Below are 13,923 nucleotides of genomic sequence, written 5' to 3'. Positions count from 1 at the left end.
GGCTTTTTTTTTGTTTTTTTTCGTTTTCAAAAATATTTCTCATAGAACAAAATTTGTCTCTCACATAGAACCTGCTAACCTTTGAATCTCTCTCAGAATTTGCTCTCTAGAAGACACAGATTGAAATACTTCATTCTAGACTCTTTATGTGAAGCTAAACAATATCCCTACTCATCTTCCACAAAAGCAAATAAATTGAGATAGGGGAGTATGTAAGAACTATGCTTTGTTTGGGGCTTATGAAGGAACTTATTGATAGGAGAGCAAAAAACCAGCAATAAAACTAAAGCATTACCGAAAAAGAGAGAAGACAAATGTCAGACTTTCCCTATTTTATAATTTTTATGTTTGTAAACCAAAAGCTCATTATTATTAGTTAGGTTTTTTTTTGGCCAGACCTGGCAATGCTCAGGGGTTACTCCTGGTTCTGTATTCAGAAATCACTCCTGGGAGTACTGAGGGAACCACATGATATGCTGGGTCAACTGCACACAAGGCAGGTGCCTTACCCACTGTAGTATCTCTTCCCCCAAAGCCCATTATTAAGTATCCTTTTCTCAATTTTTTCAACTCCATGCTAGTCATGTCCTTCTTTAAAACTTTACAAGCTCTCTGTATAGAACATGCATGCAATTAATATTCTGTCTTTCTTCTTGGCAGGGAAGATACAGTGGGAAAACTCCCTTTATGCTTAGAGGTGTTACTTCTAATGTTGCTTTAGGGGCTGAAGCGATAGCACAGCGGGTAGGGCGTTTGCCTTGCATGCGGCCAACCTGGGATTCCCAGCATCCCATATGGTCCCCTGAACACCGCCAGGAGTAATTCCTGAGTGCAGAGCCAGGAGTAATCCTTGTGCATTGTCGGGTATGACCCCAAAAGCCAAAAAACCTCCAGCTTTAGTGCCAGAGAGAAAGTCTGGAGTTTACGACAGTCCTTAGTATAAAGTCAGCTCCAGTTCAATCCCAGGTACCAAACTTTCCCCCAACTGTTATCAGGCATGGTATTCTCAGCTTCTCAGATTGAACCACAAAATCACTGAGAGTCAGTCCCTCTACTTCCTGGGAAAGAACCCGAAACCTCTTGCTTTATTCTCCAGAAATTTGAGATATGATTTATAACACTCTGAGTTGTTGGTGTCTGTTAAACGCTGACTTTCTTTGCTATTTTTGTATCACTGAATCACTTAACCATCCAATTGAATCATTAATCCCATCTGACATAAATAGTATGCTCAGTCACTGGCAGAACTCTGCTGAGAATACAAAGAACCAAACATGTAGAAGATGTCATGTTTCTATTAATTATTTGAGGCCTATCTTCATATTTTTCTGAAAACACTGAAAAAAGCAGCATGTAGAAAGACCACCTTACAGTCCCAACTCACTAAATATATACATATAAGAATACTCAAGAAAAATAGTATGCATATATATGAGTATTTCCTTTGTGCTCTATTTTGCATATTTTATGCACAAGTCAAAACATGACCCACCAAAACACATTTTTCAAGATCCATCTATGTGCATGAGAATAAATTTTTTAACCAAAATAATTAATTTTTTCCTTTAGTCTCTCTTAGCTATTACTTTATTGAATTACACTGTTAATAATTCATAATTTATTTTTCTTCTTTCTCTAAGAGCACACCTAAATATTTGCTCTGTAAATTGTGTATTATGGTTCTAGTTTATAGGTGATCAACTGTAAAGCTCAAGAATTGAGCAACTTAATCATAATCACCAAACTGGTTTATTATAATTTGAACATTCATCATTCGAATCTAGCTCCATGTGATTCCAAACCTGTTATTTACTCATTGATCTATATCACTTTTAATATATATTAAATTTCTACTCATATTCATAGATTGATAAAGTTTTTTATGGTTTACAATTGGAATGCTGCTGGAAAATTATGATTTAGATCCTAAATTGAGATGATAACTTCAGAAATGAGTGGAATTAGTAGACAGAGACAGAGGTTCGGATCACTAAGGTGTCCTAAATCATTAAATTAGAGTTGAATGGACATTTTGTGATAATACTCTACTTATCCTTAAAATATGAAAGGCAGTTGGCTCAACAAATGGAAAGTTGAGCTCAGAAATGAGGCACGTGCAGTGTACATCACTGTTTAAGTTGGTCACATTAGATATTTTTAAATAGTTGATCCAGCTGGTGTGTGACTTACCTCAGCGTTAGCCTGACTCTAAGACAGTGGTTTGTAGGATAACATTGGTTCACCCTTCTTGTTAGGCTGCTCCCCGTTGAATGCTTGTATTGTTCCCAGTGACTTCATAGCCTGTGCTGACTGACAGGAATCATACTTTGCGTGTATTCTGTAATCTTTAATTCCAGAATCTCTGAGCGTGTAAAAGTAACTGGAGATTTTACTCATCGAAGTAATCAGAAAAACTCAGTGAATTTCTTTTGATTTTTGTGTTTAAAAACTAACTCCAGAAACTGTTCAATTTTTTGTTTCTCAGCAAATGAGACCAATCTAACATTATTTTGTGTTCCTCTTATTATAACACATCAGAGAAGTTCTGTAGGACATGTGAGGTGGGGAGGAATTTTGAGTAAGTGGTTGAATAAGAGAAGAAACGGTGAAATTATTGAATCATTTTACAAATGTAGATCATGTGATTTGGTGAAAAGTTAAATTATACAAAACAGAATCTTAACAAGAGGACACCTATGAACACACTGCTTCTCAAACAGGTGCTTTACTTCATGGTTAGTAGAATAAAATGCTGGTAATATATAAGATAACCCCCGAAAGGCTGATATTCTATGGGGTTGTATTCCAGAAATATGAATACATGGAGTCTGAGAATCCAAATCTATTTTGTCAGACCACAAGAAACAGCACTATGTGTGGTCTGAATTTGGGGCATCATGACAAAGCTTGGAGGAATCTTGATGAAACCTCGATGTTTAACCTGGAAAAGAGGAATTATTTTAGGAAGACTTGATAGCTGGCATCAAGTCTGTGAAGATCTATCAGGGAAAAGGAAGATTGGGCTTAATTTAGGTGGTTCCAGTGAGCAGAGTAAAATCACAAAATGTCAAATGCCAGTATAATATAATGTAGCATTTATAGTTTTAGAAACCAGTTCTTAACAATCTTTTAAAAGAATGAATGTCTATGATTCCAAGGGAAGACGGGGAGATGGGCGTTCAGTGAGTGTGTCACATTGCTGATTGGTTTACAATGCACAGCTTTCCACAACAGTTTTTCAGTCTGGATTGTCAGTAATGCAAAAGTGGAGAAACCTTTTAGATGTTTCCATTCATTTTAATTCAGATCATGGATATCCTGGAACTGTGAAGTAAAATGCAAGGACTATAAACTATCCATAAGCATTGGTTTCTAAAAATGTTGCATTCATTCAGAATAAAATTATATTCTCAAGATGTGTTACATTCTGCCTTTCATTTTTTTGCCCTATTGTAGTCCTTCCTGTGCTTCTTTCCCCTATAACTTTTGCTTCTTCCAATTACTTCTCACATTTAAAACAAAACGGCCATTTTCCTATGTACAATGCTAATCTTATTCCTTTCTTTCAAAGTTTAGTATCTTTGAAGAGTAACATACAATGATTTGCACACATTTTATGTCATGAATATAATATTCTCAAGGAAGATCTTACTGGTGTTTTCTAAAATCCAATGTTTATGTTTCTTATCTTTAATTTTCCAATAATTTAATTTTTACTATTGATCAGTTTTTTTAAATTTTCCTAAAATATTATTTCCTTTTGGTCGTAGAAATAATAGAGTGATTAAGATGCTCATTAGGTTTGATCCCAGGCACCTCATATGGTCCCCCAAGCTCCACCAAGAATGATCCCTAGGCACAGAGTTAAGAGTAAGCCCTGAGCACTACAGGATGTGACTCCAAAACAAAAACCTAAAAAACTCTTAACTCAATGTGGCTTCTCCTTCCCAGATCCCCAAAGAATCTTCTTTTTCTATCCTTTTATCATGTTAATACTTTTCAGAATTCTGTCTCTATCTTGTTTCTTTTTTATCAGTATGCTTACTAAGAAATTCATTTGCATTCATGAAATGCCATTTTACTTTTCCTGGGTTCCAAATTTAGAACCTCTTTATTATTTCCCTACAGGATTCCAGACCTAAGATCCATCTATGATCTCCTAAACATGTCACAGTCATTTTGGATTCAGAGTGTCCATTTCTGTCTTTCTTGTTCAGACAGCTATAACAAAATACCAGACTGGGTAACTACAACAAACGTTTATTTCTCTTAGTACCACAGGATGGGAAGCCCAAGATGATGGCTCCAGCAGATTCCATGTCTGGTGAAAATCCACATTCTGGTTCTTAGATGCTCATTCCCGTTAAGCTCTAACATGGTGGAATGTATAAAAGAGTTTTGAGATGTCTCTTTCATAAGATCACTGCACACCTTCAAAGGACCCACCTCCAAATATTATCATATTGGGGATAGATTCTATCTTAGAATTTGATCTCTAACACTCCTCAGTCTAGTTGTCTTCTTGTATATGTTATGTCTATGATTGGTCTCATGGTATATATAGCTTGTCACCAGTCACAAACTGGTCACTAGCTCTGAGGTTATTCTAGGATACCTTTGTTTCTCAGTTCCCACCCTATACCATTAGTTGTATAGTCTCTTATAGTTTACTTTGACATATATCTCTCAAATTCTTTCTTTATATCTAGAGCCACAACTTTAGTTAATTTGTGTCTGAATCACCTGTGGTGATAGAGTTGACCTTTCAAACTTAAAAAAGAAAGGACTATGTTACTTTTTATGTAACATTATCAAAGCCCTTGTTTTTGCTGTAAAACAGAAAATAAAGCAACTAAATATCTTCAGTCATGTGTTTCATACCTGTTCTCTATTACTACCTGGGTTATCTGCCTTCCAAGAAACTAGATAATCTGTAGTATTCCTGCTATGCATTTTTGCAACTTGTCCCTTTTGTTCAGAAATCCTGATTAACTTTAACTTTATCTTTATTAAAAAAGCACTTTTATTTTAATAGAATAATATATGTATGTATGTATTTTAAAAGTCAAATAGTACTAAGAAGCTTATAGCAACAAAACTTATTTGCAGTCCTTTTCATCTTTCTACCTCTTAAGAACAACTTTATCTCTCTTAGGTGTTTATTTCTGCATTCATCTTTATGTTGCTAAGCAATTTATTTGTAATGCTATTTCTTTCCATGTCAAGTTTAGTTGACTAAACTAAACGTATTTGGTTTCTCTTTTTAGTCGGGAATTATTACCAGGGAGGTAATTCTCAAAATATTTAAGATATGATGCAATGCAGACCGACCAGTGAAGACTTTCAGTTTCTCTGCACTGTGTATGTTGGCAAATTAGGCAGTTCCTTATTTGAAAATAATTTTTGCTAAATTATTGACATTTACATTTGTATAGTCATGTAAATATATTTCACTACTTAAATAATGTACCATGATTGCATTATCTGGTTTATGATTGTTTTCTCGAGTTACTGACATTTAAACTTTTAAAATTTCTTATTAAAAGTTTATCATAAGCTTCTCATCTCCATTCTGTGTTGTGTTTGCTACACATATTTTAAAGATTTTTGTATCTACCTTTCTATCATAACTACTTGAAGTTAATGATAGCTAATATCTTTAAATCTTCAGTAACTTGCACAAGTGCCAATCACACAATGCCTAACAAATATTGAATTATAGATAGAACAGGAACATATTTTCTCTTTGAAATAGCCGTTAGTATTTAGCCAATGATTTCTGAGTCTCTCTGATTTCCTTTTTTTTTTTTTTTATTGTGGGCCACACCCGTCTGTGATCAGGGCTTATGCCTGGCTCCTCCCTCGGATCGCTGCTGGCAGGCTCGGAAAACCATATGGAATGCCGGGCGCTGAAATCAGGTCGGCTGCATGCACGGCAAATGCCCTGCCCACTGTACTATCGCTCTGTCCCCCTTTCTCTGATTTTTTACTTGCCAGAGTTTCCACCTTTTCAGTGGAAGCAAGAAAATCTAGTTGAAATGTGTCATCTTGATTCAAATTTTAAAACTATGCAGATGAAGGAAATGCTTTTTTTCTGGGCAAATGTTATTCATGGCCACCAGCTCACAGCTTGAAGATAGTTGGGTGCGAACAGGAGGAGGAACAGTGCCCTCGACTTACCCTGTGCTTGGTATTTGCTTGCCTTCAGGAGGTCTCCTTCAAAGGCTCGGTGTATTCCTGAAGGTCTCCCTAGGGCTCTGGTTTCAACAACTGATGTCACATGTGCAGAGTCTAAGCAGAAGAGAGCCCGGATATAGGCCCCAGCCTGCCAGAATACTTAAGAGTGTGAGCATGAACAGTGTTTCAGAGAAACCAGGGTTACCTCTATATTTGAAAGTAGAGGATAACATGCTAAACTGAAAGTGAGAATGGGAAGGGGTGTGACTGGATCAAAGTTTGTATACTATATGCCAAACAAGGTGACTTTTTATTGTTACTTAAGATAAATTTTCTTACTACCATTTCAGTTTGCAGATGCTGGATTTTGATAAGATTTATATCTTGTTTATTTTTTTTCCATTTTAACGTTATAACAGATTAGCTTTAGAATCAAGTCCTGATTCTTCCCATGATGAAAATTCATATGTGGGGTTTTAGAAATAAATTAGATTTGTTTTACGATAATAAATTGATTGCAATTTGCCACTGAAAATTGGTATTCTTTTTAAAAATCTGATGTTTTTCTTTTAACTGTTGTTGCTTATTTTACAAATTGACATTCATTCTTTCAGCATTAGTTGAATATCCATGAATCTGTGTCATAGACTGGTCTTGCAATACACAATTCCTGTGCTTGAGAAGTTCTCAAGGATTGCTTGCTTCTGGTTGATTCTAAGAATGAAAACAGGAGAATAAGAATCAGAGGGATGTTTAAAACATCCTAGAAACTTGGTGGCAAGTTTGTTTTAAAAATTATCACTTTGTTTTTCTTTGCAGCAAATTTCTTTCTAGTTGGAAATAAGAAAGGGAAGCTAAGGGAAAAAAATTCTAACTAAGATTCAGAGTGAGTGACTCCACTTACACACTTTTGTGGTCATCTCTATCAGCAGGGATATTTTGTTTCATCTGTCACATTGACATGTAAGCAATTGCACACATAAATCATATTCTGGGGACTATGCTGGGGTCTACTTCTCTAAGGAACTCACTGAAACATTCTATTTATGTTGAAAATAATTGAGGGGAGGGCACTGATTCATGCCTGACTGTGCTCAAGGCTTATTACTGTCTCTGTGCTCAGGAATCATTCCTGGTGGTGCTTGGAGACCCTGTAGTGCCAGAGATCAACCCCAGTCTGACTCTGTGCACAGCCTTTCTCTGCTCTGTCTCTCTGGCTCTGAAAGCTACTTTTATGACTAAATAGTATTTCTAATCAATTATCTAGTGTTATTTAGACGATCTCTGTTGGTATTTAGATTACTTCTAGTTTCTGTTGTTAAATAAACTACTTTATTTAGAAGTTTTGTTATCTAAAAAAAATCACTAGAAATGTTCTAGATATAAGCATTTGCATATTTAAAAATTTGCTTTTATCATAAAGTGCTAAAGAATCCTCCTAATTGTGATAATGGTGGATTTGTGTTTCTTTTCTCTTCACCCTTTCTAGTGGTAATAACTTTTTTTTCCTCCTCCAAAAAATTCTTTCCAATTTGATGATAGGCAGAGATGGTCTCTCTTTCCATAGGCAGTTTTCTTTTTAAACAGTGCTCGGGGAATAGTCCTGACTCTACTCAGGGTTTACTTCTGGCTGTGCTCTGAGGACCATAAGGATTGACAGAGACAACCTCAGTCAGCCTCATTCAAGGCAAGTGCCTTAACCTCAGTATGGTCCGTCCAGCCAGGAAATTGGTTCATACCCTCTGAATTTTCTAGGCTCTATTTTTCTCTGTCACTTGCTGTTACTTTGGATTGTGGATGAGTGGTTGTCTTACTAATGCCTAAGTAACCAGTCAACTTGACTCTCAAATGTAACCATTGTATCCACTTCTCTGTTCTGGGGTGCAAATGAATGTCTGTGGAACGGAAGTGAATTGGAGGAGACAATTTAGAAACCCCAGGCTAGATGTATAAAGGTCAGTGTACCAGTGGAAAGGTAGTCTATACTTGTAGATGCGTCATCATGGGGATTTTGTTGTTGTTGAGCATTGATTATGCATCAAAACTTTGATACATGCTTTGCATGATAACCTGGTTATTAAATCTGGTTAAATCCTCATAATTTCCTGAAAATAGATTAGAATTATTTCCACTTTGCTAAAGAGAAATGAAGTCCTTATGAAATTTCTCCATGGAACTTGGCTGTAAAATATTCAAAACAGTCACAAACACATACAGAGCCAGCTAATCTCAAATCATCTTATCATTCCTCCTCTGCCTTTTCTACCCATATACAACTACTTATTATAAACACTGTCCAATATAAATAAAATAGAACAGCATAGTGAAACCTGGTATACCAACCACAGCAACTTCAACAGGTTTTCATTTCTATGTTTCCCTCACTATCTTGTAATTCTCTTCCTTCATTTATTGTTTTTCAGCAAATGTCTGATACATAAACTTTATTAGTGATTATTTAAATATATGTATCTAAGAGATATGGTATCTGTTTTTAAAACTAAACTACAAATTATTACCAGACCATAAAAAAACTAGGACAATTCCTTAATGTTATCTAATGCCCAGTCAGTGTCAAATAGCCCTAGTTATATCACCAATGATTGTGTATATATATATATATATATATATATATGTATACAGTAACTCAAAATGGGCCTCATTCTCACATGTATATATATATATATTTAATCTTATTTTTACAAAGTTGTCCACAATAGTTCATTACAGATAATATCCAAACATCAATCCCACCACTGTGCACCTTCCCACCACCATAAGATAAAAAAGTGTGAAGATTGTTGTATTTCATCCTAGAGCCATTTAAGCCTTTGTATAAGAGATTCACTGTCACTGTCATCCCATTGCTCATTGATTTGTTCGAGTGGGCACCAGTAACGTCTCTCATTGAGAGACTTATTGTTACTGTTTTTGGCATATCCAATATCCAATACGCACTGGTAGCTTGCCAGGCTCTGCCGCGCGGGCTCCATACTCTCAGTATCTTGCTGGGCTCTCCGATAGGGGCGGAGGAATCGAACTTGGGTCGGCCGTGTGCGAAGTGAATGCCCAACCACTGTGCTATTGCTCCAGCCCGTATCTGTTAAACCCAAACAAATGTGTGTTACTTTTGGTATATCAGTGGGCTAGAGTGCAAGAGGTTATTTGTCACTCTCTTTATTTCATAGTTTCTGGATCTTGATGTTGGTGAGATTATATGGTGCCGGGGGCAGTTCGTGGGTGTGACTGCCAAGTTACTGGAAAATTAGGGAGCTGGGGGAAGAAAGCCCAGTCCCTTTCCAAGCAAGCTTGGAGATCTCAGTCACGGGTCCCGCATACCTGGATTTTTCCTCAGGTTCCCTTATAGATGAGGCTCATTTGAGCCTGTGGAGAGTGGTTTTGAGCATGGCTGTGCGGATTGGTTCTGGAGGTTTTGGGCTGGCAGGATTCTGTTCGGGCAGGGAGGGAAACTCAACCCTCCCCCCTCCGAGTTGCCCTGGGGGAGACAGCCTGGCGTGGGGACAGGATTTTCTGTCACCAGTGATTATATAAAGTTGGTTTGTTGAATCATAATTCAGGCAAGCACTACATATTGTACCCCAAATGGTTCTGACCCCAACACATGGTCCTCCCACCTCCATACCTAAGCCCACTCAATATTTATTTATTTTCAGTTCCATATCCAACCCAAAACTTCACACATGCAAGGAAAGTGAAGCTAACTCTGAGTTACGTGTCTGACCCTCAATAGTCAATTTTGAGAAACAAGTCTGCCTGTATGTAAGGATGTAGCAGTGTACTGTTTTCCCATTGTTCATCGATTTGCTCAGGCAGGCACCAGTAATATCTCCATTGTGAGACTTGTTACTGTTTTTGGCATATCAAATACACCACAGGTAGCTTGCCAGGCTCTGCTGTGCAGGCAGGATACTCTTGGTAGCTTGCTGGCTCTCCAAGAGGGATGGAAAAATCGAACACAGGTTCCAAATGCAAGGCAACTGTCTGAACTGCTGTGCTATTGCTCCAGTCCATGTAATGATAATACACACAAAAAAATCTTTTCTCACTGGAAGCTAATCACTATAGCCATCAAGAGGGTGAAATATCCTCTATTCTCTGCTTATATGGTACAGCTCCTTCACAAGCCAGGGACAAGTCTCCCACTTAAGATGTATACTTAGAAATAAATATTAACCTTAAAATTCTGTCTTTCGTACTAAGCTTAAAAGATAAGATCACCAGAGCCTTGTACCATTCCCTTGCTTTTGGAGAATGATTTGGAAATCATAGAATCCACATGCTTGTTATTTTCATAAACAGGTTATGATATTGGACAGGTATTTCAACTGAGAAAATATTGAGATTTTCGTATTTATTTCACTTGTTTTGAACTTGAAGGTCTATTGATCCTCCGCTGTGTTGTGGCAGATGGGAATTCCACCAGAAGTCCTGACAGCGATGTCCTTCTCTGTGGAGATTCTGGAGAAAACTGCACAGGTAATGCTTAACAAGTGATGTGCTTGTATTTTATTGGCTTCATATTCAATCTCAGAGCATTGATTTTGGGTAGTGTAGTCATAAAACTTGACAGCGCTTTGAGCACATACACAAGAACTTTACATATAGTAATTTGTCTGTTTATCACTAGAACCCTATGAATTGGATATTTGGTATTTTTTACTGTTTTTCACTTTGGAAACCAAAGAGATTACATAATCTAGTGAAGACGAACAGCTGGTAAAGAGAAAACCTGGAATTCAGGTTCAGATTTTTTAGATTTTTGAGTTTCCATCACAATCACTATCATTTTGTGCCTGTGTTCTCCAGACTTGAGGATGTGATATTTGAGTTTGGATTTATTAAAAATTAGCATGTTCTATTTGGATTTAAAGTATTTTTTAATTCTAGTTCAAAGAATTTTAGAATAGCAAAGACTATTTAAAATAGCAAAGACATAGGTCACTCTGGAGATGCTTGAATTAAAATTTTCAGAATTATTACCATGGGGTAGGGTCAGTCTTAGTAAAACTTAAGTCTGTAAATTAATGACCTTGTACATAAGTGTTCAGGAACACAGATTTCCAACATGCATAGAGGGGAAGGTAACCAACTCTGCCACTCCCCAGCCCATGTCATTAAGTAATTCTCCAGATACAAGCTGGGTGTCCTATACTTGAATCCAGTATGACACTATCTACCTGGTAATAGATTCAGATTCCAAAAACTAAGGACCCCCAACAGTCCTTCTGGTCCCTGCACAGGTGCCCATTGCTGTCCTAAGTTGGAACTGTGCCTCTGATCAACTGGTTATATGAGATTCAGAAGTTCCAAGGACCCACTCCTCATGTTAATTTAGTTTGTTGTAGCTCTTCACAGAACTGAGAAAAATATTTGACTTGTAATCTATTTATTATAAAGAAAATAATCAGGAAGTGGCGAGGTGGAAGAGGTGCATAAAGGACATGGAACTTCTATGGTCCATCTCAGAGTCCTTTCAACTCAATTTCTCCATGTTCACCAACCCAGAAATACTATGGACCCTGTACTTTTGGATTCCCATAGATACATTCATATTGGTTATTAGCGGTTGATTTAATAACTAGGCCTTCTCTTCCCCCAAGGGGCCTGGAGTGGGACTAAACCTTCCGAACCTCTAATGATGTGTTGGGTGCTCTTGACTACTCACCCCACATTTTTAGGTCATCACATAAATGTGCCAAGACCCATTAAAAAATAATAGCACTTAATCTTTACTTAATTTATTTATCTTTGGAATTTGGGGCCACACTTGCCTGTGATCAGAGTTTACTTTCTGCTCTGCTCTCAGAGACCACTGGGGCAGAACTCAGGGGATCATATGGGGTGCTGGGGATTGAAGGCAGGTCAATTGCATGCAAGACAAGTGCCCTATCTGCTGTGCTATTTGTCTAACCCCCCGCCCAATCATATTTTCCTCTCTTGTCATTTAGGAAATTCCAAAGTATTTAGGAGCTGTATTCCATGTACAAGAACGAAGCCCAAATATTTATTTCTTGTCATAAATGACAATATCACACATTGGATGTGTTTCCACAAAACACTGTTTTGAGGAACAGACTGTGAGCAACATTTGTCCTTTTGTCTCGTAGCTTGCTGGCATCTGGTCTAAGCGCCTGTGTTTCTATTATGAATAATAGAATCTGGTTTTTTAAAGGGGCTGCTTCTGATTTTAAAGAAAAAGATGTGGCAATTTTAAGAAGTAAGATGAAGAGAAGAGCCTTCTCCACATTCTCCTTGAAAACTTCTCTAATAAGGGAGTGCAGAAACCTGGTGTTAACTGTTCCTGGATTTTTTTTTTTCTCTGTGGAAATTGTAACTGAGGTAGTAACATGCTACACAGGTGGTTCTGAGTCATCCATTTCAGCCCAATTCCTCTTTCTTTCCTCATTCTAGTGGGTGGTCTGGAGGGTCCCTAGAAGCCTGTAGAATTCATTGGTGACTTAAGTCATGCTAGTATGAGTCAATCCATGTAGGGAAAAGAATAATATCAAGTATACGCATTTGTGTGATTTTTTCCAATTTGATTTGAAGAATTCCGAAGGATAGAAATTTTCACATTGCCCTTGGGAGATCCTTCCATAATCTGACAATTGAGAACATTAAAATCTTCCTCATTACCCCCATAAATATGCTTTCTGATTTTTTTTAAGGTAAGAACATGAGATCCACCATTTGAGTTTTTAAGTATACGAAAGTTTTTAAGTATGCACAGTTTCAGAGTTAATAACTATAGGCTTAATGTGCACCAAATTTCTAGAAATTATTCAACTGCAATTTTATAGCCATTGAACAACACATACATTATTTCCGACCCCAGCCCCTCGCTCTTGGAATCCTACATTCTACTCACTTCTTGTGTGGATAGGCTATTGTCATACCTTTATTTAAGTGTTGTCAGAGAGTATATGTCCTCCTGTAATTGCCACTTAACTTAGTATAATGTTCACCAGGTTCATCTACATTATAGCATTTTATAAGATTTTCTCACCTTTGAAATTGAATAATATTTGATTGTACATCATATATAAAACAATCTTCTATCCCTCTCCTTTATTCATCTTCTTGATGGCTATCTAAGCTGTTTTTTATCTTGGCAATTGTGAATAATGATGCGTTGAGTATTATGTAATGATCTATTTGAAATATTGCTTTTATTATTTTGGATAAGTATCTAGAAGTGGCATGATGCTATCTTAATTTTATTTATTCATTTTTTGAGAAATCTACATACTGTTTTCCATAACAGCAACACCATTTTACATTTCTATGCAAGATTCTACAAGCTCATGGAAACTTTTATTTTTTATTTTGGAGTTTTTTTAAATAATGAAACATATCTCACTGTGCTTTGGATTTTTCATTTTTTATTAGTGATTTTTAACATCTTTCTTTGTATCTGTTGGTCTTTTATATATCTTCTTTGTAGAAATGTTTATTCATGTCCTTTGCCCATTTTAATTTATATTTTAAAAACTGTTTAGCTCTAAGAGTTTTCATACATCTTGGTTAATACTCCTTACCTAATACATAATTTCTAAATATTTTTCTCATTCTGAGATATCCATTTTTTTTCCTGAACATTTTTTTGGTTATATGTAATCCACATTGTTTTTGTTGTTGCACATTCTTTTGCTACTACATCCAAATAGTAATCATGAGGAGTATCTAATTTTCTAAATATAATACATTTTCAGGTCTTATTTAAAA

The 13,923-nt window shown here is 36.5% G+C and overlaps 1 protein-coding gene across 1 annotated transcript in view; it reads left to right on the top strand.

The window, feature by feature from the left end:
* BTC (betacellulin) overlaps positions 1 to 13,923 on the top strand; it is a 53,916-nt gene that overhangs the window by 16,062 nt on the left and 23,931 nt on the right. The window contains exon 2 of the mRNA XM_055140443.1: positions 10,576 to 10,674. Coding sequence (XP_054996418.1) covers positions 10,576 to 10,674 — 99 coding nt within the window. The remainder of the gene's footprint in view (positions 1 to 10,575; positions 10,675 to 13,923) is intronic.

Source organism: Sorex araneus, chromosome 5 (genome assembly GCF_027595985.1).
Source record: "Sorex araneus isolate mSorAra2 chromosome 5, mSorAra2.pri, whole genome shotgun sequence".
NCBI lineage: Eukaryota > Metazoa > Chordata > Mammalia > Eulipotyphla > Soricidae > Sorex > Sorex araneus.
Note: the sequence above shows the minus strand (reverse complement) of the source record. Positions and strands in the feature narration are given on the sequence as shown.